We start from the raw sequence: 25589 nt of genomic DNA on the forward strand, positions 1-25589 counted from the left end.
AAGCACCTGATCATCAGCAAACAGTATACATTTGATTTCTGAGTCCATTAGGGTGAGGCAGGGTGCTGCAGACTGTTCTAGCGCCCTCACTAATTCATTGATATATATGTTGAAAAGGGTTGGGCTCAAGCTGCATTCCCGTCTCATCCCGCGGCCCTGAGGAAAGAAATCTGTATGTTTATTGCCGATTTTAAACTTGTTGTTAATGTCCATAGATTTTATAATGTCATGTTTTTCCTTCACCACTTTCCATAAATTTGTATAGCAGACCCTCATGCCAAATTGAGTTAAGCTTTTATTGAAATTAGCAAAATACAAGAAGTCTTTGCTTTTGTTTGTGTTTATTTGTTTGTCAATAAATGTGTGCAGGGTGTATACATGTCTGTCGTATGGTATTTTGACATTTGCTAATTTGACATTTGCTCAGGACATAGTTTTTACTGAGGAAATGTTGGAGTCTGCTGTTGATGATACTGCAGAGGATTTTTCGGAGATTGCTGATGACACAGATTGCACGGTAATTATTAGGGTCCAATTTGTCTCCAGTTTTGTGGATTGGGGTGACCAGAACTTATTTCCAAATACTGTGGATCAAAGCTGATTTTGTGGCCTGTATTTTTTATCATTTAATTTAGGATACCATCAACACCACAGGCCTTTTTAGGTTGGAGGGTTTGTATTTTGTCCTGTAGCTCATCCAATGTAATTGGAGAATTCAGTGGGTTCTGGTAGTCTTTCATAGCTGACTCTACGTTTGGTAAATTATCATGTATAGAAGGTAGGAATTATAGGAAACAGCATCTCCACTCCGCTGATCCTCAACACTGGGGCCCCAAGAGTGTGTTCTCAGTCCTCTCCTGTACTCCCTGTTCACCCACGACTGCGTGGCCATGCACGCCTCCAACTCATCAAGTTTGCAGATGACAGTGGAAGGCTTGATTTTTTTCACCTTTATTTAACCAGGTAGGCTAGTTGAGAACAAGTTCTCATTTACAACTGCGACCTGGCCAAGATAAAGCAAAGCAGTGTGACACAAACAACAACACAGAGTTACAAATGGAATAAACAAACATACAGTCAATAACACAATAAAAAAGTATATCTACAGTGTGTGCAAATGAGGTAAGGGAGGTAAGGCAATAAATAGGCCATAGTGGCAAAATAATTACAATTTAGCAATTAAACACTGGAGTGATAGATTACCAACAATGACGAGACAACCTACAGGGAGGAGGTGAGGGCCCCCGTAGTGTGGTGTCAGGAAAATACCCTCTCACGGAATGTCAGCAAAACAAAAGAGATGATCGTGGACTTCAGGAAACAGCAAAGGAGACCCCCCCCAATGCACATTGACAGGACAGCAGTGGATAAGGTGGAAAGTTTTAAGTTCTTCCGTATACATATCACAGAGAGTCTGGTGAAGAATGAGCAACAGCGCCTCTTCAACCTCAGGAGGCTGAAAAAATGTGGCTTGTCACCTAAAACCCTCACTAACTTTTACAGGTGCACAATCGAGAGCATCCTGTCGGGCTGTATCACCGCCTGGTACGGAAACTGCACCGCCCACAACCGCAGGGCTCTCCAGAGGGTGGTGCGGTCTACACAACGCATCACCGGGGGCAAACTACCTGCCCTTCATGACACCTACCTGCTGTCACAGGAAGGCAAAAAAGATCATCAAGGACAATAACCACCCGAGCCACTACCTGTTTACCCCGCTTCCATCCAGAAGCCGAGGTCAGTGCAGGTGCATCAAAGCTGGGACAAAGAGATGAAAAACAGCTTCTATCTCAAGGCCATCAGATTGTTAAACAACCACCACTAGCACAGAGCATCGACTGCCCACCTACAGACTTGATATCATTGGCCACTTTAATAAATGAAACACTACACACTTTATTAATGCCACTTTAAGAATGATTACATACAGTGCCTTGCGAAAGTATTCAGCCCCCTTGAACTTTGCGACCTTTTGCCACATTTCAGGCTTCAAACATAAAGATATAAAACTGTATTTTTTTGTGAAGAATCAACAACAAGTGGGACACAATCATGAAGTGGAACAACATTTATTGGATATTTCAAACTTTTTTAACAAATCAAAAACTGAAAAATTGGGCGTGCAAAATTATTCAGCCCCCTTAAGTTAATACTTTGTAGCGCCACCTTTTGCTGCGATTACAGCTGTAAGTTGCTTGGGGTATGTCTCTATCAGTTTTGCACATCGAGAGACTGAAATTTTTTCACAGTCCTCCTTGCAAAACAGCTTGAGCTCAGTGAGGTTGGATGGAGAGCATTTGTGAACAGCAATTTTCAGTTCTTTCCACAGATTCTCGATTGGATTCAGGTCTGGACTTTGACTTGGCCATTCTAACACCTGGATATGTTTATTTTTGAACCATTCCATTGTAGATTTTGCTTTATGTTTTGGATCATTGTCTTGTTGGAAGACAAATCTCCGTCCCAGTCTCAGGTCTTTTGCAGACTCCATCACTCCTCCATTCTTCCAGAATGGTCCTGTATTTGGCTCCATCCATCTTCCCATCAATTTTAACCATCTTCCCTGTCCCTGCTGAAGAAAAGCAGGCCCAAACCATGATGCTGCCACCACCATGTTTGACAGTGGGGATGGTGTGTTCAGGGTGATGAGCTGTGTTGCTTTTACGCCAAACATAACGTTTTGCATTGTTGCCAAAAAGTTCAATTTTGGTTTCATCTGACCAGAGCACCTTCTTCCACATGTTTGGTGTGTCTCCCAGGTGGCTTGTGGCAAACTTTAAATGACACTTTTTATGGATATCTTTAAGAAATTGCTTTCTTCTTGTCACTCTTCCATAAAGGCCAGATTTGTGCAATATACGACTGATTGTTGTCCTATGGACAGAGTCTCCCACCTTAGCTGTAGATCTCTGCAGTTCATCCAGAGTGATCATGGGCCTCTTGGCTGCATCTCTGATCAGTCTTCTCCTTGTATGAGCTGAAAGTTTAGAGGGATGGCCAGGTCTTGGTAGATTTGCAGTGGTCTGATACTCCTTCCATTTCAATATTATCGCTTGCACAGTGCTCCTTGGGATGTTTAAAGCTTGGGAAATCTTTTTGTATCCAAATCCGGCTTTAAACTTCTTCACAACAGTATCTCGGACCTGCCTGGTGTGTTCCTTGTTCTTCATGATGCTCTCCGCGCTTTTAACGGACCTCTGAGACTATCACAGTGCAGGTGCATTTATAAGGAGACTTGATTACACACAGGTGGATTGTATTTGTCATCATTAGTCATTTAGGTCAACATTGGATCATTCAGAGATCCTCACTGAACTTCTGGAGAGAGTTTGCTGCACTGAATGTAAAGGGGATGAATAATTTTGCACGCCCAATTTTTCAGTTTTTGATTTGTTAAAAAAGTTTGAAATATCCAATAAATGTCGTTCCACTTCATGATTGTGTCCCACTTGTTGTTGATTCTTCACAAAAAAATACAGTTTTATATCTTTATGTTTGAAGCCTGAAATGTGGCAAAAGGTCGCAAAGTTCAAGGGGGCTGAATACTTTCGCAAGGCACTGTATCTCACATTACTCATCTCATATGTATATACTGTATACTGTATCCTTCACTATCTATTCTTTACTATCTATTGAATCTCAGCCGCTCTGTCACTGCTCATCCATATATTTTATACTTATATATTCTTATCCCATTCCTTTACTAGATTGTGTGTATTAGGTTTTGTTGTGTAATTGTTAGATATTACCTGTTAGATACTGCTGCACTGTCAGATCTAGAATAACAAGCATTTCGCTACACTCGCAATAACATCTGCAAACCATGTGAATTTGACCAATAAAATTTGCTTTGATTTGATAGGTTTTGGGTTTTGGTTCTTTGTTATATGGCCGAAAAGGTTGGAGAAATTGTTTATCCATACATCTCCATTTTGGATAGGTAGCTCTTTGTGTTGTTGTTTGTTCCTGTCCCCCCCTGAGTTGCCTTTCCTGACACAAATCGGAGCGCCTGGCACCTACTACCATTCCCTGTTCAAGGCCCTTACATATTTTGTCTTTCCCATTCCCCCTCTGAATGGCAGATATACACAATCCATGTCTCAATTTTCTCAAGACTTAAAAATAAGGATTTAACCTGTCTCCTACCCTTTATCTACAGTGATTGAAGTGGATTTAACAAGTGACATAGATCATAGATTTCCCCTGGATTCACCTGGTCAGTCTATGTCAGAGCAGGTGTTCTTAATGTTTTGTGTATTCATTTACATTTACATACAACACCCATTTCAGATGACTGGACGAACATGGATGATTGACAGTTCTGCAATTGGTTAATGGCATATCCTAGCCATAATGTTACCCCCTGTTAAGTCACTCTAAATTGTATGGCTGTCATGATGTTGTTTTTACACAGCCTCCAGTCTCACAGTCTACCAACAATATATGCATCCCAAATAGCAGCATATTCCCTATTTAGTGCACTACTTGACCAGGGCCCATGGGTAGTGCACTAAATAGGGAATAGGGCACCATTCCGCCAGGATCAGGATGGCACGTTGGGTATATCATGAATCAACTGTGAGAGGAAGTCAATGAAAAGGCTGCTGTGTGCTGAACATTAAATCTGTGTCTCAAGTGGCATGCTATTCCCAAAAGTAGTACACTATATAGGGATGTAGGGAATACGGTGGCATTTGGGACGCATACTTGCTAGCTACCACTCCCAGAGATTTGCCATTGTGCTAAAGGTTGCGTCGGAGGCTGTGCATGTACTAATGAACTAAGCCCTCTTATAAAACAACAACCAACCACCCTGATCACACTGTTATAACCCTGACAACACTGTTATAACCATGACAACACTGTTATAACCATGATCACACTGTTATAACCCTGTTATAACCCTGACAAATCAAATCAAATCAAATCCCTCTTTCCACTGGGATTCTCTGCCTCTAACCCTATTACAGGGGCTGAGTCACTGGCTTGCTGGGGCTCTCTCATGCCGTCCCTGGAGGGGGTGCGTCACCTGAGTGGGTTGATTCACTGTTGTGGTCATCCTGTCTGGGTTGGCGCCCCCCCCCTTGGGTTGTGCCGTGGCGGAGATCTTTGTGGGCTATACTCAGCCTTGTCTCAGGATGGTAAGTTGGTGGTTGAAGATATCCCTCTAGTGGTGTGGGGGCTGTGCTTTGGCAAAGTTGGTGGGGTTATATCCTTCCTGTTTGGCCCTGTCCGGGGGTGTCCTCGGATGGGGCCACAGTGTCTCCTGACCCCTCCTGTCTCAGCCGCCAGTATTTATGCTGCAGTAGTTTATGTGTCGGGGGGCTGGGGTCAGTTTGTTATATCTGGAGTACTTCTCCTGTCCTATTCGGTGTCCTGTGTGAATCTAAGTGTGCGTTCTCTAATTCTCTCCTTCTCTCTTTCTTTCTCTCTCTCGGAGGACCTGAGCCCTAGGACCATGCCCCAGGACTACCTGACATGATGACTCCTTGCTGTCCCCAGTGCACCTGGCCATGTTGCTGTTCCAGTTTCAACTGACCTGAGCCCTAGGACCATGCCCCAGGACTACCTGACATGATGACTCCTTGCTGTCCCCAGTCCACCTGGCCATGCTGCTGCTCCAGTTTCAACTTCCACCTGACTGTGCTGCTGCTCCAGTTTCAACTGTTCTGCCTTATTATTATTCGACCATGCTGGTCATTTATGAACATTTGAACATCTTGGCCATGTTCTGTTATAATCTCCACCCGGCACAGCCAGAAGAGGACTGGCCACCCCACATAGCCTGGTTCCTCTCTAGGTTTCTTCCTAGGTTTTGGCCTTTCTAGGGAGTTTTTCCTAGCCACCGTGCTTCTACACCTGCATTGCTTGCTGTTTGGGGTTTTAGGCTGGGTTTCTGTACAGCACTTTGAGATATCAGCTGATGTACGAAGGGCTATATAAATAAATTTGATTTGATTTTGATTTGATTTGATTGACCAAAGCCCTGCTCAGATCATCTCTACCATTGTGTCGCTGAGTTGTCGTAGTGCTGCAGCAAATGTACATTGTCCAAGGGCTTTGCAGCTCATCCGGCACTATCAGTCCAAACATAACTATCACTGTCATGTCTACCTCGGATAAGCCTCCCAGTAAAGCAATAAAAACAATCGAGAATCCCAGAAAAGTTCAATAAACAGCCCACATTTACATATGTAGCCTAAGAAAAAAGGTTCATGAAATCGATAACTTGCTAGTAACTGACAACATTCATATACTATCTCTGAAACTCACATAATACATTTGATGATAAAGTGGTAGGAATACATGACTCCAACATCTTCAGAAGAGACAGGCATGTCAATGGGGGCAATATTGCTATATTCAGAGCCACATGCCTGTAAAGCTTTGAAAGGATCTCATGTTAAATATGGTTGAAGTAATATGGCTACAGGTTCACCTGCTTGACTTAAAGCCCATTCTTGTGGGAAGCTGCTATAGACCAGGTGCTAACAGTCAGTATCTGGATAATATGTGTGAAATGCTTAATAATGTAAGTGATATCAACAGAGAGGTATATTTTCTGGGTGATTTAAATATTGACTGGCTTTCATCAAGCTGCCCACTCAAGAAAAAGCTTCAAACTGTAACCAGTGCCTGCAACATGGTTCAGGTTATCAGTCAACCTACCAGGGTATTTATAATCAGCACAGGAATGAAATAATCAACATGTATTGATCACATCTTTACTAATGCTGCAGAAATCTGCTCGAAAGCAGTATCCACATCCATCAGATGTAGGGATCACAATATAGTATATATATATATATAGTATAACTAGGAAAAGCAAAGTTCCAAAGACTCGGTCTAATATAGTGTATAAGAGGTCATACAAGACATTTGCAGTGATTCCTATGTTGAAGTGGTTAAGAACACTTGCTAGTCTGTGGTGTGTAATGAGGAGCAACCAAACGCTGCATTTGACATATTTATGAAATTGCTTATACCAGTTACTAATAAGCATGCACCCATTAAGAAAATGACTGTAAAAACTGTTAAATCCCTGTGGATAGATAAGGTATGATTGAGAGGGATGAGGCAAAAGGAATGGCAAATAAGTCTGGCTGCACAGCCAATTGGCAAACATACAGTAAATTGAGAAATCATGTGAATAAACTTAACAAAAAGAAGGAGAAACTGTACCGTGAAACAAAAATAAATGGCAGGTAGCTCAGTGGTTAGAGAGGGGAGGCAGGTAGCCTAGTGGTTAGAGAGGGGAGGCAGGTAGCCCAGTGGTTAGATGAGGGGAGGCAGGTAGCCTAGTGGTTAGCCTAGTGGTTAGAGAGGGAGGCAGGTAGCCTAGTGGTTAGAGAGGGGAGGCAGGTAGCCTAGTGGTTCGAGAGGGGAGGCAGGTAGCCTAGTGGTTAGAGAGGGGAGGCAGGTAGCCTAGTGGTTAGAGAGGGTGGCAGGTAGCCTAGTGGTTAGATGAGTGGGGAGGCAGGTAGCCTAGTGGTTAGAGAGGGGAGGGGAGGCAGGTAGCCCAGTGGTTAGAGAGGAGGCAGTGGTTAGAGGGGAGGCAGGTAGCCTAGTGGTTAGAGAGAGGAGGCAGGTAGCCCAGTGGTTAGATGAGGGGAGGCAGGTAGCCTAGTGGTTCAGGTAGAGAGAGGGGAGGCAGGTAGCCTAGTGGTTAGAGAGGGGAGGCAGGTAGCCTAGTGGTTCGAGAGGGGAGGCAGGTAGCCTAGTGGTTAGCCTAGTGGTTAGAGAGGGGAGGCAGGTAGAGTGGAGAGGGGAGGCAGGTAGCCTAGTGGTTAGAGAGGGGAGGCAGGTAGCCCAGTGGTTAGAGAGGGGAGGCAGGTAGCCTAGTGGTTAGAGAGGGGAGGCAGGTAGCCCAGTGGTTAGAGAGGGGAGGCAGGTAGCCCAGTGGTTAGAGAGGGGAGGCAGGTAGCCCAGTGGTTAGAGAGGGGTGGCAGGTAGCCCAGTGGTTAGAGAGGGAGGCAGGCAGTGGTTAGCAGGTAGCCCAGTGGTTAGAGAGGGGAGGCAGGTAGCCTAGTGGTTAGAGAGGGGAGGCAGGTAGCCCAGTGGTTAGAGAGGGAGGCAGGTAGCCAGTGGTTAGAGAGGGGAGGCAGGTAGCCCAGTGGTTAGAGTGGAGGGGAGGCAGGTAGCCCAGTGGTAGAGAGGGGAGGCAGAGAGTGGTTAGAGAGGGGAGGCAGGTAGCCTAGTGGTTAGAGAGGGCCCAGTGGCAGGTAGCCTAGTGGTTAGAGAGGGGTGGCAGGTAGCCCAGTGGTTAGAGGGGAGGCAGGTAGCCTAGTGGTTAGAGAGGGGTGGCAGGTAGCCAGTGGTTGGTTAGTGGTTAGAGAGGGAGGCAGGTAGCCTAGTGGTTGGAGAGGGAGGCAGGTAGAGTGGGGAGGAGGCAGGTAGCCTAGTGGTTAGAGAGGGGAGGCAGGTAGAGGGGAGGCAGGTAGCCTAGTGGTTAGAGAGGGGAGGCAGGTAGCCCAGTGGTTAGTGAGGGGAGGCAGGTAGCCTAGTGGTTAGAGAGGGAGGAGGTAGAGGGAGGCAGGTAGCCCAGTGGTTAGAGAGGGGAGGCAGGTAGCCCAGTGGTTAGAGAGCCTAGTGGTTGGCAGGTAGCCCAGTGGTTAGAGAGGGGAGGCAGTTAGCCTAGTGGTTAGAGGGGAGGCAGGTAGCCCAGTGGTTAGAGAGGGGAGGCAGGTAGCCCAGTGGTTAGAGAGGGAGGCAGGTAGCCAGTGGTTAGCCCAGTGGTTAGAGAGGGGAGGAGGTAGAGTGGGAGGCAGGTAGCCTAGTGGTTAGAGGGGAGGCAGGTAGCCTAGTGGTTAGAGAGGGGAGGCAGGAGGCAGTGGTTAGCCTAGTGGTTAGAGAGGGGAGGCAGCAGGTAGCCTAGTGGTTAGGAGGTAGCCCAGTGGTTAGAGAGGGGAGGCAGGTAGCCCAGTGGTTAGTGAGGGGTGGCAGGTAGCCTAGTGGTTAGAGAGGGAGGCAGGTAGCCTAGTGGTTAGAGGGGAGGGGTGGCAGGTAGCCTAGTGGTTAGAGAGTGGGAGGCAGGTAGCCCAGTGGTTAGAGAGGGGAGGCAGGTAGCCCAGTGGTTAGAGAGGGGAGGCAGGTAGCCCAGTGGTTAGAGAGGGAGGCAGGTAGCCCAGTGGTTAGAGAGGAGGAGGTGGCAGGTAGCCCAGTGGTTAGGAGGAGCCCAGTGGTTAGGCAGGAGCCTAGTGGTTAGAGAGGGGAGGCAGGGAGTGGGCAGTGGTTAGAGAGGGGAGGCAGGTAGCCCAGTGGTTAGAGAGGGGAGGCAGGTAGCCCAGAGGGGAGGCAGGTAGCCTAGTGGTTAGAGAGGGGGAGGCAGGTAGCCAGTGGTTAGAGAGGGGTGGCAGGTAGCCTAGTGGTTAGAGAGGGGAGGCAGGTAGCCTAGTGGTTAGAGAGGGGAGGCAGTGTAGCCTAGTGGTTAGAGAGGGAGGCAGGAGTTAGAGAGGGGTGGCAGGTAGCCTAGTGGTTAGGAGGGGAGGCAGGTAGCCTAGTGGAGGCAGGTAGAGTGGGGAGGGGAGGCAGGTAGCCTAGTGGTTAGAGGGGAGGCAGGTAGCCTAGTGGTTAGAGGGAGACAGGTAGCCTAGTGGTTAGAGAGGGAGGCAGGTAGCCTAGTGGTTAGAGAGGGGGCAGGTAGCCTAGTGGTTAGAGAGGGGAGGCAGGTAGCCTAGTGGTTAGAGAGGGAGGCAGGTAGCCTAGCGGTTAGAGAGGGGTGGCAGGTAGCCTAGAGGTTAGAGAGGGGAGGCAGGTAGCCTAGTGATTAGAGAGGGGAGGCAGGTAGCCTAGTGGTCAGAGGGGGAGGCAGGTAGCCTAGTGGTCAGAGGGGGAGGCATGTAGCCTAGTGGTTAGATAGGGGAGGCAGGTAGACTAGTGGTTAGAGAGGGGAGGCAGGTAGCCTAGTGGTTAGAGAGGGGAGGCAGGTAGCCTAGTGGTTAGAGAGGGGAGGCAGGTAGCCTAGTGGTTAGAGAGGGGAGGCAGGTAGACTAGTGGTTAGAGCGTTAGGTAAAAAAGGTAAAAAACTGTCGCTCTGACCCTAAACAAGGCAGTTAACCCACTGTTCTTAGGCCGTCATTGAAAATAAGAATTTGTTCTTAATTGACTTGCCCATGTTAAATAAAGGTAAAATGTGAAAAAATATATATATACAAAAGTATTTGGACAGAGGGTCCCCAGTCCGGGGCTCTCCGGACACCATGCAATCTCCATAGACAAACAGTGGCTTTAGAATGGCCTTACTAAAGAGCTTGGTGACTTTCAACGTGGCACCATCATAGGATGCCACCTTTCCAACAAGTCAGTTCGTCAAATTTTTGCCCAACTGTGCTGTTGCATATAATGACATTGTTGACAATTCTGTGCTTCCAACTTTGTGGCAACAGTTTGGGGAAACTCAACAAGAAGGTCTGATTTCATTATTACTTGTCACGGATCCCTCCGGAACATTAATCACGCACACCTGTCGACCTATTCCCACTTATTAGTATTTGTATATATGTGCCCTTTGGTTTCCATTGGGCTGTCGATTATTGCTACAATGTCTGTTTGTGTGTGAGTACCTGTGCTGTGTGTTTTGGGCTTCCATGCCATTGTGGATTGTGCAGAAAATTACGGGTCTCGTCCCGTGAGTTAATCATTGTGCGCGTGTGTTATTTATTCAAGGTACTCCTCGCTCTTATGTTTGGGTTTCTACCGTGTGTTTTGTATAGTGTTTGTTTGGACTTCGTCCCCATGTCTTTACACAGCATGTGGGAATTTGGGTGTAATAAAAACCCTTATTACGCCTTCCTGTGTCTGTCTCCCGACCCTCTATGCCAATGTGACATTACTGAAACAGGATCCAAGTGGTAAATATAAAGATCCAGTCCATTAAAAATTTGGAGGCCTCACACTTCAGTGTTGTGAAATTCTAGCAAAACGCTTACCGCATAGAATTAAAAAGGTATTGGCGGATATTATTCATTTTTACATGGACGATACATTGGAGATAAAATAAGTGGAAACAATAGAAACAACAGAACACCATGAAAAATCTGGGAATCCAGGCCTGAAATTCATTGCTGACTTTGAGAAGGCCTTTGATAAAGTACGTCTCTTATAAAATGGGTTAAAGTTATGTATAGTAAACCTAGGTGTAAAATAGTAAATAATGACTACTTTTCAGAAAGTTTTAAACTGTCAAGTGGAGTAAAACAAGGTTGTCCACTATCGGCATTTCTATTTATTATTGCCATTGAAATGTTAGCTGTTAAAATCAGATACAATAATATTAAGGGGTTAAAAATCCAGGGCTTAAAAACAAAGGTCTCATTGAACGTTGACGATTCATGGTTTCTTTTAAATCCACCATTTAAATCCCCCCACAGCCTCACAGAGGATCTAGATAGAAAAAGTAACTTCTCTGGATTAAAACCAAATTATGACAAATGTACTATATTACGTATTGGATCACCTCCCCCAAAAATTATATTACTGTGTAGTTTACCAATAAAATGGTTTAACGGGGATGTGGACATACTCGGTATACATATCCCAAAAAAAAGAAATGAATTCACTCCAATACATTTTTATAGAAATTTAGCAAAAATAGATAAGATCTTGTTACCATGGAAAGGAAAATACCTGTCCATTTGTGGAAAAATCACTCTGATTAACTCATATCCCAGTTTATCTAATTTCTTATGGTCTCGCTTACACCTAGCGAACGTTTTTTTAAATTATATGAGCAAAACATATTCAATTTTATTTGGAATGGCAAGCCAGACAAAATTAAGAAGGCCTATTTATATAATGAATATGTCACGTTCTGACCTTTATTTCTGTTGTTTTTGTCATTATTTAGTATGGTCAGGGCGTGAGTTGGGGTGGGCAGTCTGTTTGTTTTTCTATGATTTTGGGATTTCTACGTTTCGGCCTAGTATGGTTCTCAATCAGAGGCAGGTGTCATTAGTTGTCTCTGATTGAGAATCATACTTAGGTAGCCTGGGTTTCACTGTTTGTTTGTGGGTGATTGTCTATGTTGATTGCTTGTGTCAGCACAGTTCTCATTAGCGTCACGGTCGTTATTTCGTTTATTGTTTTTGTATAGTGTTTCAGTGTTTTCTTTATTAAAATTCATGATGAACACCTACCACGCCGCATTTTGGTCCTCCGATCCTTCTCGCCTCTCCTCTTCAGATGAAGATGAGGACGACCGTGACAGAATATGAATTCAGATATGAATTCAGAGGGCAGAAATGATTCAATATTAAAGCATTAAACCTCTCACTAAATGCATCAGTCATACAAAAGTTATACTTAAATCCGAGCAAAATAGTAAGAATGTCTCACCCCATGTTCAAGAATGGCCATTTTCCCTTTACTCAGATTACAACTTCACTTTCGGAATCTCCAAAATATAGTTATATTTAAAACAAGCCATAGAAAGTTGATTGCAATTTCAGTTTAATCCATCAGAAATGACAGAACTGTAACGGTCGTCGTTGGTGGAAGAAGGTGAGGACCAAGGTGCAGCGTGATATGTGTCCATATTTATTAAATGAACACGGAAATAACAAAATAACAAAGAGAAACGACCAAAAACAGTTCTGGCTGGTGCAGACACACAACAGAAAACAGAAAACAATCACCCACGAAACACAATAGAAAACAGGCTACCGAAATATGGTTCTCAATAAGGGACAACGATTGACAGCTGCCTCTGATTGAGAACCATATCAGGCCAAACACAGAAATAGCAAATCATAGAAAAACTAACATAGACAACCCACCCAACTCACTCCCTGACCATACTAAAACAAAGACATAACAAAAGAACTAAGGTCAGAACGTGACAAGAACAAATAACACAACAAATATTGGGGTTAAACTCATATATACTGATTGATAAAAAAACATGAATCTTTGTACATTATATCATAAATAGGACTGGTAGAGTTATGTCACACATGCAGTGAACAAAAATATATGGAAATGTCGGCTCTACCTAAAATTACAACCAACTAATTTCAGCATTAACGCAAAAATGGACGAGGCAAAAGCAAGGGGGAAAAGTAAGGATCTTGTCTGTCTGTTTAACCAACCAAAATTGGTTAAAGAAAATTGTGATGAAGAAAAATATATACCAGTTTAATTTAAGAACAAAAAAAATTGACAGCTCTGCCATATAGATAGCAAAATAGTTGGGAAGAGATTTTTGACGTACCAATTCCATGGCACATGGTTTATGAACTGATACGCAAATTGTCAACGGATTCAAAACATAGAAATGTTCTATTTGAATCATTATATAAAATTCTGGCAACCAATAGAATGTTATTCCTGTCTGGGTTGGCACCCCCCCCCCCCTTTCTCTATTTGGTTAGGTCAGGGTGTGATGTGGGGTGGGCATTCTATGTTTTGTTTTCTAGGTTTCTTTATTTCTATGTTTTGGCCGGGTATGGTTCTCAATCAGGGACAGCTGTCTATCGTTGTCTCTGATTGGGAATCATACTTAGGGAGCCCTTTTTCCCTCCTTTCAGTGTGGGTAGTTAACTTTGTTAGTGGCACTTAGCCCTGTAAGCTTCACGGTTGTTTTTCGTTTGTTGTGTTGTTGGCGACATTTTAAATAAAAAGAGAAATGTACGCTCACCACGCTGCACTTCGGTCCTCTTCTTTCGACGGCCGTGACAGAACTACCCACCACCAAAAGACCAAGCAGCGTGCGCCAACCTGGAGGACGAGCTGGACTGGGGAGGAGAGAATGGCAGGGGACAAGACCTGGTCACGGAAGCCCGAGAGGCAGCTCCAAAAATAATTTTGGGGAGGCACACGGGGAGATTGGCGGAGTCGGAGTTTAGACCTGAGCCAACTTCCCGAGCTTACCGTGGCGAGCGTCGTACTGGTCAGGCACCGTGTTATGTGGTGGAGCGCACGGTGTCTCCAGTGCGTGTTCAAAGCCCGGTGCGCTACCTTCCAGCTCCCTGAATCGGCCGGGCTAGAGTGGGCATCCAGCCAGGTCGGAGGGTGCCGGCTCAGCGCATCTGGCCGCAAGTACGTCTCTATGGCCCAGGATATCCTGCGCCGGCTCTGCGCACTGTGTCTCCAGTGCGTCTGCACAGTCCAGTGCGTCCTGTGCATGCGCCCCAAAAGAACCATCCAACCAGGGCGGGTTGTGCAGGCTCTACGCTCGAGACCTCCAGTGCGCCTCCACGGCCCAGTCTATCCGGTGCCTCCGCCAAGAACAAAGCCTCCAGTATGTCTCCCCAGCCTGGTGAGGCCTGTGCCTGCTCCCAGAGCCAGGCCTCCTGTGTGTCCCTAACAGTCCGAAGCCTCCAGTGATGATCCATGGCACGAAGCCTCCGGTGATGATCCATGGTACGAAGCCTCCGGTGATGATCCATGGCACGAAGCCTCCGGTGATGATCCATGGCACGAAGCCTCCGGTGATGATCCATGGCACGAAGCCTCCGGTGATGATCCATGGCACGAAGCCTCCGGTGATGATCCATGGCATGAAGCCTCCGGTGATGATCCATGGCACGAAGCCTCCAGTGAGGAGTCATAGTCCGGAGCCCCCAGCGACGGCCTCCAGTCCGGAGCCTCCAGCGACAGTCTATCCTGTGTCTCCTCCACGGACCAGGCCTCCAGTAGGTTTCCCCAGTCTGGTGAGTCCGGTGTCTGCTCCATGGGCGAATCCGGGGCATCCAGCAAGGGTGCCCATTTCGGGGCCAGAAGCGAGGGTGCCCAGTCCGGTGCCTGCTCCGCGGGCCAGTCCGGGGCCCGCAGCAATGGTGCCCAGTTCGGGGCCCGCAGCTAGGGTTCCCAGTCCGGGGCCCGCAGCTAGGGTGCCCAGTCCAGGGTCCGCAACGAGGGTGCCCAGTCTGGGGCCCGCAGCGAGGGTGCCCAGTCTGGGGCCCGCAATGAGGGTGCCCAGTCCGGGGCCCGCAACGAGGATGCCCAGTCCGGGGCCCGCAACGAGGGTGCCAAGTCCGGGGCCCGCAATGAGGGTGCCCAGTCTGGGGCCCGCAGCGAGGGTGCCCAGTCTGGGACCCGCAACGAGGGTGCCAAGTCCGGGGCCCGCAATGAGGGTGCCCAGTCCGGGGCCCGCAATGAGGATGCCCAGTCCGGGGCCCGCAACGAGGGTGCCAAGTCCGGGGCCCGCAATGAGGGTGCCCAGTCTGGGACCCGCAACGAGGATGCCCAGCCCGGGGCCAGCAACGAGGGTGCTAAGTCCGGGGCCCGCAATGAGGGTGCCCAGTCTGGGACCCGCAACGAGGATGCCCAGTCCGGGGCCCGCAATGAGGGTGCCCAGTCCGGGGCCCGCAATGAGGATGCCCAGTCCGGGGCCCGCAACGAGGATGCCCAGTCCGGGACCCGCAGAGAGGGTCCCCAGTCCGGGGCTCTCCGGAGTTGGCGGTGAGGGTCCCCACACCAGAGGCGCCACCAAAGTGGGGTGAGCCAGAGTTGGAGTGGGGTCTACGTCCCGCACCAGAGCCGCCACCGCGGATAGATGCCCACCCGGACCCTCCCCTAAAGGTTCCGGTTTTGCGGCCGGAGTCCGCACCTTTGGGGGGGGGGGGTACTGTCACGCCCTGACCTTAGAGAGACGTTTTATTTCTCTATTTGGTTAGGTCAGGGAGTGATATGTGGTGGGCATTCTATGTTTTGTTTTCTAGGTTTCTTTCTTTCTATGTTTTTGCCGGGTATGCTTCTCAATCAGGGACAGCTGTCTATCGTTGTCTCCGATTGGGAATCATACTTAAGTAGCCATTTTTATCTCCTTTCAGTGTGGGTAGTTAACTTTGTTAGTGGCACTGAGCCCTGTAAGCTTCACGGTTGTTTTTCGTTCATTGTTTTGTTGGCAACGTTTTAAATAAAAATAAAAATGCACGCTCGCCACGCTGCACTTTGGTCCTCTTCTTTCGACGGCCGTGTCAGTGGCGGAGATCTGTGTGGGCTATACTTGGCCTGGTCTCAGGATGGTAAGTTGGTGGTTGAAGATATCCCTCTAGTGGTGTGGGGACTGTGCTTTGGCAAAGTGGGTGGGGTTATATGTCCGGGGGTATCATCGGATGGGGCCACAGTGTCTCCTGGCCCCTCCTGTCTCAGCCTCCAGTATTTATGCTGCAGTAGTTCCTGTGTCGGGGGGCTAGGGTCAGTCTGTTATATCTGGAGTGCTTCTACACCTGCATTGCTTGCTGTTTGGGGTTTTAGGCTGGGTTTCTGTATCCAGTGTCCTGTGGGAATTTTAGTATGCTCTCTCTAATTCTCTCTTTCTTTCTTTCTTTCTTTCTCTATCTCTCTCAGAGGACCTGAGCCCTAGGAACATGCCTCAGGACTACCTGGCATGATGACTCCTTGTTGTCCCCAGTCCACCTGGCTGTGCTGCTGCTCCAGTTTCAACTGTTCTGCCTGCGGCTATGGAACCCTGACCTGTTCACTGAGATTATTATTATTTGACCATGCTGGTCATTTATGAACATTTGAACATCTTGGCCATGTTCTGTTATAATCGCCACCCGGCACAGCCAGAAGAGGAATGGCCACCTCTGATAGCCTGGTTCCTCTTTAGGTTTCTTCCTAGGTTTTTGCCTTTCGAGGGAGTTTTTCCGAGCCACCTGCATTGCTTGCTGTTTGGTGTTTTAGGCTGGGTTTCTGTACAGCACTTTGATATATCAGCTGATGTAAGAAGGGCTATATAAATACATTTGATTCAGTTTTTAAATGTTTAATTTGATATATTTGAGGAATACAACCTTCCAAGCTCTGCAGATTTTGCTGCGAAAAGACAGGAATTAGATTATTATTTTGGTATTGTCCATATATACAGTTGAAGTCGGAAGTTTAAAACCAGTTTTTCAACCACTACACAAATTTCTTGTTAACAAACTATAGTTTTGGCAAGTCGGTTAGGACATCTACTTTGTGACACAAGTCAATGACACAAGTCATTTTTCCAACAATTGTTTACAGACAGATTATTTCACTGTATCACAATTCCAGTGGGTCAGAAGTTTACATACACTAAGTTGACTGTGACTTTAAACAGTTTGGAAAAATCCAGAAAATTATGTCATGGCTTTAGAAGCTTCTGATATGCTAATTGACATTTGAGTCAATTGGAGGTGTACCTGTGGATGTATTTCAAGGCCTACCTTCAAAGTCAGTGCCTCTTTGCTTGACATCATGGGAAAATCTCAGAAAAGTCTGGTTCATCCTTGGAAGCAATCTTCAAAAGCCTGAAGGTACCACGTTCATCTGTACAAACAATAATAAACACCATGGGACCACGCAGTGCAAATCAATCCCAGAACAACAGTAAAGGACCTTGTGAAGATGCTGGAGGAAACAGATACAAAAGTATCTGTATCCACAGTAAAGTATATCCATGAGTCCTATATCGACATAACCTGAAAGGCCACTCAGTAAGGAGGAAGCCACTGCTCCAAAACCGCCATAAAAAAGCCAGACTACGGTTTGCAATTGCACATTGGGACAAAGATCGTACTTTTAAGAAATGCCCTCTGGTCTGATAAAACCAAAATAGTACTGTTTGGCCATAATGACCATCATTATGTTTGGAGAAAAAAAGGGGGAGGCTTGCAAGCCGAAGAACACCATCCCAACCGTGAAACATGAGGTGGCAGCATCATGTTGTGGGGGTGCTTTGCTGCAGGAGGGACTGGTGAACTTCACAGGATAGATGGCATCATGAGGCAGGAAAATGATGTGGACATATTTACGCAACATCTCAAGACATCCGTCAGGAAGTTAAAGCTTGGTCGCAAATGGGTCTTCCAAATAGACAATAACCCCAAGCATACTTCCAAAGTTGTGGCAAAATGGCTTAAGGACAACAATGTCAAGTTATTGGAGTGGCCATCACAAAGCCGCCCTGACCTCAATCCTATAGAACATTATAAACAACACATATACAGTTGAAGTCGGAAGTTCACATAAACCTTAGCCAAATGCATATAGTTTTCATAATCAATACACAGCGGGGACTGTGAAAAGACACACAGGCACAGACACACACACACACACACGCACGCACGTGCGGATTTTGTGTTGTAGATATGTGGTAGTAGAGTAGTGGCATGACAAAATCTGTTGTGAAATGTATTGTAGTGTTTATAAAAGGTTATAACTGCCTTCATTTTGCTGGATCCCAGGAAGAGAAGCTAATGGGGATCCATAACAAATACAAATACAAACCACATTTTATGACCCTGACCACATTGTATAAACCAGACCACATTGTATAAACCTAACCACATTCTCTATTCCTGATGTCCTAACCAGTTCAAACGTATCATACAATGTCAAATATACTGATATACATACAGTGGCCATATTAGGACAGCCTTTGTGTCAGTGGGAGGTGATTCCGTCTCAGAAAGAAAACTGAGTATGTCCTAATATGGACACTGTATAAACAAACAAACTCATCAGTAGGCACAGTAGCACATGATCCACTGTTTGTTCCTACCTCGGTGAGGTGCGGGTTGGGGTTGAAGCCACACTGGTTGCACACCATGGATCGGCACTGGGTGCAGGTGCTGCAGTTTGGCTGGTTGTCCTCCGTGGTGCCTGTCAGGTCAGCTGTCTTACAGACGGGGCACAGCTTGCTGCTGGGCATGGGGGCAATCTGGGGCACAGAGTAGGGGGAGGTGGGGGTGATGGCGGGGGACACCGACGGGGAACGTCCCATCCGGCTACTACCCACGTCCACCTGGAGGTTCTTACGGGCGGCGTGGCCCTGGCCCTGCTGCTCCCCCTGGGATGCCAGGCGGTCCCCTGTACCAGGCCCAGTCTGGACCCCCGCCTTGGGGCTGGACCCAGAGTCTGGCTGGGGGGGTCTTCCAGAGACGCTGTGGATGACAGATATGTGGTAGACTCTTGTGAGAGGATGTTGTGTTACATCTCAGAACAGCATGGCTTTAAGGCCGGGGCTTTGAAGCAGAGCTTTACAAATAGGAAAATACACTTTCAAATCAAAGTTTTGTCAGATGTTTTCAGACTTCTAAAGTAGTCTGATGTCAAAATGAAACCATATCACACGACATTGATTGTGTAGATGCAACTATACTGCCCTACAGAGCAAAAAGGCAGTAACTGCTCATTTGGTCGACAATTAGTTAATGTCATTTTTGCTACATTAAATACATGCTTAGTCAAGTGGACATGTATCCTGCCTCTATTGTATTGTGTTTTGGAGAAAATGGGGGGTCATGTTTAGCAGCAACTGCATAAAGTTACTGTGAAACCAAGGTAAATAAAAGCCATATTTATCAGTTCCATGCTATGAGCAGTTACTGCCTATTTGCTAGGTAGAGCAGTATATGCCTCAAGCACAAATACACAACCATGTATGGCGATGAATCTTGAATGAAAGGGTTTACAAGTGGGACATTTTCTTTGCCCAATGCCAATATGGGTACATGAAAAAAGAAGAGTGGGTGAGTTGGAAAAATAAACGGTTTTATCTTGATGAGATAAGGATAGAACAGGATTTTCAAAGAGCTGAGAATTTTTCTTCCTTTCTGTTTCACTTCGTCCTCCTCCTCACCCACGCTTTCGGCCTTCTGACCCCTGGCAGTGGAAAAGACATAGGCTGTGTCTCAAATGGCGCCCTATTCCCTATATAGTGCACTGCTTTTGACCAGGGCCCGATATAGGGAATAAGGTTCTATTTGACACAGACAGTTTCCTCACAGTAAAGTTACTCTGGAGGAGGCAGTAGGCAACTAAAGAAACACTCACCCTCTCAATCATACACACATGTACACGCACTTTCCTAACCCCGCTGTCCGCTGAAGAGCTGAGCAGGCATACCTGTAGTGGTCTGTGTTCAGTTCATATGGTATAGACATGGTAGTGGTCTGTGTTCAGTTCATAGGCCTCCTGGGCCATATACAGCGTTCCTCACTAAGTTCCCTGAATTCCTATCGGACCTTGTAGTGATAGCAGATAATATTAAAATATTCAAAAAGTCCACAGACCCACTCCAAAAGGCTTTCGGAGCCATCATTGACTCAGTGGGTTTTGTCCAACATGTCTCTGGACCTACTCACTGTCACAGTCATACTCTGGACCTAGTTTTGTCCCATGGAATAAATGTTGTGGATCTTAATGTTTTTCCTTATAATCCTGGACTATCGCACCACCATTTTATTACGTTTGCAATCGCAACAAATAATCTGCTCAGACCCCAAACAAGAAGCATCAAAGTCGTGCTATAAATTCTCAGACAACCCAAAGATTCCTTGATGCCCTTCCAGACTCCCTCTGCCTACCCAAGGATGTCAGAGGGGAAAAAATCAGTTAACCACCTAACTGAGGAACTCAATTGAACCTTGCGCAATACCCTAGATGCTGTTGCACCCCTAAAAACTAAAAACATTTGTCATAAGAAACTAGCTCCCTGGTATACAGAAAATACCCGACCTCTGAAGCAAGCTTCCAGACAAAATGGAACGGAAATGGCGCCACACCAAACTGGAAGTGTTCCGACTAGCTTGGAAAGACAGTACCGTGCAGTACCGAAGAGCCCTCACTGCTGCTCGATCATCCTATTTTTCCAACTTAATTGAGGAAAATAAGAACAATCCGAAATGTATTTTTGATACTGCCGCAAAGCTAACTAAAAAGCAGCATTCCTCAAGAGAGAATGGCTTTCACTTCAGCAGTAATAAATTCATGAACTTCTTTGAGGAAAAGTTCATGATTATTAGAAAGCAAATTACGGACTCCTCTTTAAATCTGCGTATTCCTTCAAAGCTCAGTTGTCCTGAGTCTGCAGAACTCTGCCAGGACCTAGGATCAAGAGAAACACTCAAGTGTTTTAGTACTATATCTCTTGACACAATGATGGAAATAATCATGGCCTCTTAACCTTCAAGCAGCATACTGGACCATATTCCATCTAAACTACTGAAAGAGCTGCTTCCTGTGCATGGCCCTCCTATGTTGAACATAATAAACGTCTCTCTATCCACCGGATGTGTACCAAACTCACTAAAAATGGCAGTAATAAAGCCTCTCTTGAAAAAGCCAAACCTTGTCCCAGAAAATATAAAAAACTATCGGCCTGTATCGAATCTTCCATTCCGCTCAATATTTTTAGAAAAAGCTGTTGCGCAGCAACTCACTGCCTTCCTGAAGACAAACAATGTGTACGAAATGCTTCAGTCTAGTTTTAGACCCCAGTGTGGCACTGAGACTGCACTTGTGAAGGTGGTAAATTACCTTTTAATGGCGTCAGACCGAGGCTCTGCATCTGTCCTCGTGCTCCTACACCTTAGTGCTGCTTTTGATACCACCGATCACCACATTCTTTTGGAGAGATTGGAAACCCAAATTGGTCTCCACGGACAAGTTCTGGCCTGGTTTAGATCTTATCTGTCGGAAAGACATCAGTTTGTCTCTGTGAATGGTTTGTCCTCTGACAAATCAACTGTAAATTTCAGTGTTCCTCAAGTTTCCGTTTTAGGACCACTATTGTTTTCACTATATATTTTACCTCTTGGGGATGTCATTCGAAAACACAATGTTAACTTTCACTGCTATGCGGAAGACACACAGCTGTACATTTCAATGAAACATGATGAAGCCCCAAAATTTCCCTCGCTAGAAGCCTGTGTTTCAGACATAAGGAAGTGGGTGGCTGCGAACTTTCTACTTTTAAACTCAGACAAAACAGAGATGCTTGTTCTAGGACCCAAGAAACAAAGAGATCTTCTGTTGAATCTGACAATTAATCTTGACGGTTGTACAGTCGTCTCACATAAAACTGTGAAGGACCTTGGCATTACTCTAGATCCTGATCTCTCTTTTGACAAACATATCAAGACTGTTTCAAGGACAGCTTTTTACCATCTACATAACATTGCAAAAATCAGAAACTTTCTGTCCAAAAATGATCCAGAAAAATGTATCCATGCTTTTGTTACTTCTAGGTTAGACTACTGCAATGCTCTACTTTCTGGCTACCCGGATAAGCACTAACTAAACTTCACTTAGGGCTAAATACAGCTGCTAGAATCCTGACTAGAACCAAAAATTTTGATCTCCCTACACTGGCTTCCTGTTAAGGCAAGGGCTGATTTCAAGGTTTTACTGCTAACCTACAAAGCATTACATGGGCTTGCTCCTACCTATCTTTCCGATTTGGTCCTGCCGTACATACCTACATGTATGCTACGGTCACAAGACGCAGGCCTCCTAATTGTCCCTAGAATTTCTAAGCAAACAGCTGGAGGCAGGCTTTCTCCTATAGAGCTCCATTTTTATGGAATGGTCTGCCTACCCATGTGAGAGACGCAAACTCGGTCTCAACCTTTAAGTCTTTACTTTAAGACTCATCTCTTCAGTGGGTCATGTGATAGAGTGTAGTCTGGCCCAGGAGTGTGAAGGTGAACGGAAAGGCTCTGGAGCAACGAACCGCCCTTGCTGTCTCTGCCTGGCCGGTTCCCCTCTCTCCACTGGGATTCTCTGCCTCTTACCCTATTACAGGGGCTGAGTCACTGGCTTACTGGTGCTCTTCCATGCCATCCCTAGGAGGGGTGCGTCACTTGAGTGGGTTGAGTCACTGACGTGATCTTCCTGTCTGGGTTGGCGCCCCCCCTTGGGTTGTGCCGTGGCGGAGATCTTTGTGGGGCATACTCGGCCTTGTCTCAGGATGGTAAGTTGGTGGTTGAAGATATCCCTCTAGTGGTGTGGGGGCTGTGCTTTGGCAAAGTGGGTGGGGTTATATCCTTCCTGTTTGGCCCTGTCCGGGGGTATCATCGGATGGGGCCACAGTGTCTCCTGACCCATCCTATCTCAGCCTCCAGTATTTATGCTGCAGTAGTTTGTGTCGGGGGCTAGGGTCAATTTGTTATATCCGGAGTACTTCTCCTGTCTTATCCGGTGTCCTGTGTGAATTTAAGTATGCTCTCTCTCATTTTCTCTTTCTTTCTCTTTCTATCTCTCAGAGGACCTGAGCCCTAGGACCATGTCTCAGGACTACCTGGCATGATGACTCCTTGCTGTCCCCAGGCCACCTGGCCGTGCTACTGCTCCAGTTTCAACTGTTCAAATCAAATTTTATTTGTCACATACACATGGTTAGCAGATGTTAATGCGAGTGTAGCGAAATGCTTGTGCTTCTAGTTCCGACAATGCAGTAATAACCAACAAGTAATCTAACTAACAATTCCAAAACTACTGTCTTATACACAGTGTAAGGGGATAAAGAATATGTACATAAGGATATATGAATGAGTGATGGTACAGAGCAGCATAGGCAAGATACAGTAGATGATATCGAGTACAGTATATACATATGAGATGAGTATGTAAACAAAGTGGCATAGTTAAAGTGGCTAGTGATACATGTATTACATAAGGATGCAGTCGATGATATAGAGTACAGTATGTACGTATGCATATGAGATGAATAATGTAGGGTAAGTAACATTATATAAGGTAGCATTGTTTAAAGTGGCTAGTGATATATTTACATCATTTCCCATCAATTCCCATTATTAAAGTGGCTGGAGTTGAGTCAGTGTCATTGTCAGTGTGTTGGCAGCAGCCACTCAATGTTAGTGGTGGCTGTTTAACAGTCTGATGGCCTTGAGATAGAAGCTGTTTTTCAGTCTCTCGTTCCCAGCTTTGATGCACCTGTACTGACCTCGCCTTCTGGATGATAGCGGGGTGAACAGGCAGTGGCTCGGGTGGTTGATGTCCTTGATGATCTTTATGGCCTTCCTGTAACATCGGGTGGTGTAGGTGTCCTGGAGGGCAGGTAGTTTGCCCCCGGTGATGCGTTGTGCAGACCTCACTACCCTCTGGAGAGCCTTACGGTTGAGGGCGGAGCAGTTGCCGTACCAGGCGGTGATACAGCCCGCCAGGATGCTCTCGATTGTGCATCTGTAGAAGTTTGTGAGTGCTTTTGGTGACAAGCCGAATTTCTTCAGCCTCCTGAGGTTGAAGAGGCGCTGTTGCCTACCCTCACCACCTGGGGGCGGCCCGTCAGGAAGTCCAGTACCCAGTTGCACAGGGCGGGGTCGAGACCCAGGGTCTCAAGCTTGATGACGAGCTTGGAGGGTACTATGGTGTTGAATGCCGAGCTGTAGTCGATGAACAGCATTCTCACATAGGTATTCCTCTTGTCCAGATGGGTTAGGGCAGTGTGCAGTGTGGTTGAGATTGCATCGTCTGTGGACCTATTTGGGCGGTAAGCAAATTGGAGTGGGTCTAGGGTGTCAGGTACTAGTGACTAGTCTCTCAAAGCACTTCATGATGACGGATGTGAGTGCTACGGGGCGGTAGTCGTTTAGCTCAGTTACCTTAGCTTTCTTGGGAACAGGAACAATGGTGGCCCTCTTGAAGCATGTGGGAACAGCAGACTGGTATAGGGATTGATTGAATATGTCCGTAAACACACCGGCCAGCTGGTCTGCGCATGCTCTGAGGGCGCGGCTGGGGATGCCGTCTGAGGGCGCGGCTGGGGATGCCGTCTGGGCCTGCAGCCTTGCGAGGGTTAACACGTTTAAATGTCTTACTCACCTCGGCTGCAGTGAAGGAGAGTCCGCATGTTTTCGTTGCAGGCCGTGTCAGTGGCACTGTATTGACCTCAAAGCGGGCAAAAAAGTTATTTAGTCTGCCTGGGAGCAAGACATCCTATTCTGCCTGCGGCTATGGAACCCTGACCTGTTCACCGGACGTGCTACCTGTCCCACTCCTGCTGTTTTCAACTCTCTAGAGACAGCAGGAGCGGTAGAGATACTCTTCATGATCGGCTATGAAAGGCCAACTGACATTTACTCCTGAGGTGCTGACTTGCTGCACCCTCGACAACTACTGTGATTATTATTATTTGACCATGCTGGTCATTTATGAACATTTGAACATCTTGGCCATGTTCTGTTATAATCTCCACCCGGCACAGCCAGAAGAGGACTGGCCACCCCTCATAGCCTGGTTCCTTTCTAGGTTTCTTCCTAGGTTTTGGCCTTTCTATGGGGTTTTTCCTAGCCACCGTGCTTCTACACCTGCATTGCTTGCTGTTTGGGGTTTTAGGCTGGGTTTCTGTACAGCACTTTGTGATATCAGCTGATGTAAGAAGGGCTATATAAATATATTTGATTTGATATGGAATAGATATGGTAGTGGTCTGTGGTCAGTTCATATGGAATAGACATGGTAGTGGTCTGTGTTCAGTTCATATGGTAGTGTCTGCCGGCTTATGCAAGGTTTAGGATGCAAGCTGGTGAGGGCCCAAAAAGGTGACACTTATTTTTATGTTGCACTGAAACATGCAAAACATCCCTGCTAGGAGGAAATGCAGGTTTTTAACTAATTAAATTGGAGTGGCCATCACAAACCCCTGACCTCAATTATATAGAACATTTGTGGGCAGAACTGAAAAAGTGTGTACGAGCAAGGAGGCCTACAAACCTGACTCAGTTACACCAGCTCTGTCAGGAGAAATGGGCCAAAATTCGCCCAACTTATTGTGGGAAGCTTGTGGAAGGCTACCCGAAATGTTTGACCCAAGTTAAACAATTTAAAGGCAATGTTACCAAATACTTATTCAGTGTATGTAAACTTCTGAC

General features: G+C 46.4%; 1 protein-coding gene across 1 annotated transcript in view; it reads right to left on the reverse strand.

Annotated features, from left to right (window-relative positions):
- The window catches only part of bsnb (bassoon (presynaptic cytomatrix protein) b), a 145905-nt gene that overhangs the window by 102844 nt on the left and 17472 nt on the right, over positions 1 to 25589 (reverse strand). Inside the window, 1 exon segment of the mRNA XM_024427882.2 lies at positions 18476 to 18857. Within this exon segment, the coding sequence (XP_024283650.2) occupies positions 18476 to 18857 (382 nt within the window).

The sequence above is a fragment of the Oncorhynchus tshawytscha genome, linkage group LG07 (genome assembly GCF_018296145.1).
Source record: "Oncorhynchus tshawytscha isolate Ot180627B linkage group LG07, Otsh_v2.0, whole genome shotgun sequence".
Taxonomy (NCBI): Eukaryota; Metazoa; Chordata; class Actinopteri; order Salmoniformes; family Salmonidae; genus Oncorhynchus; species Oncorhynchus tshawytscha.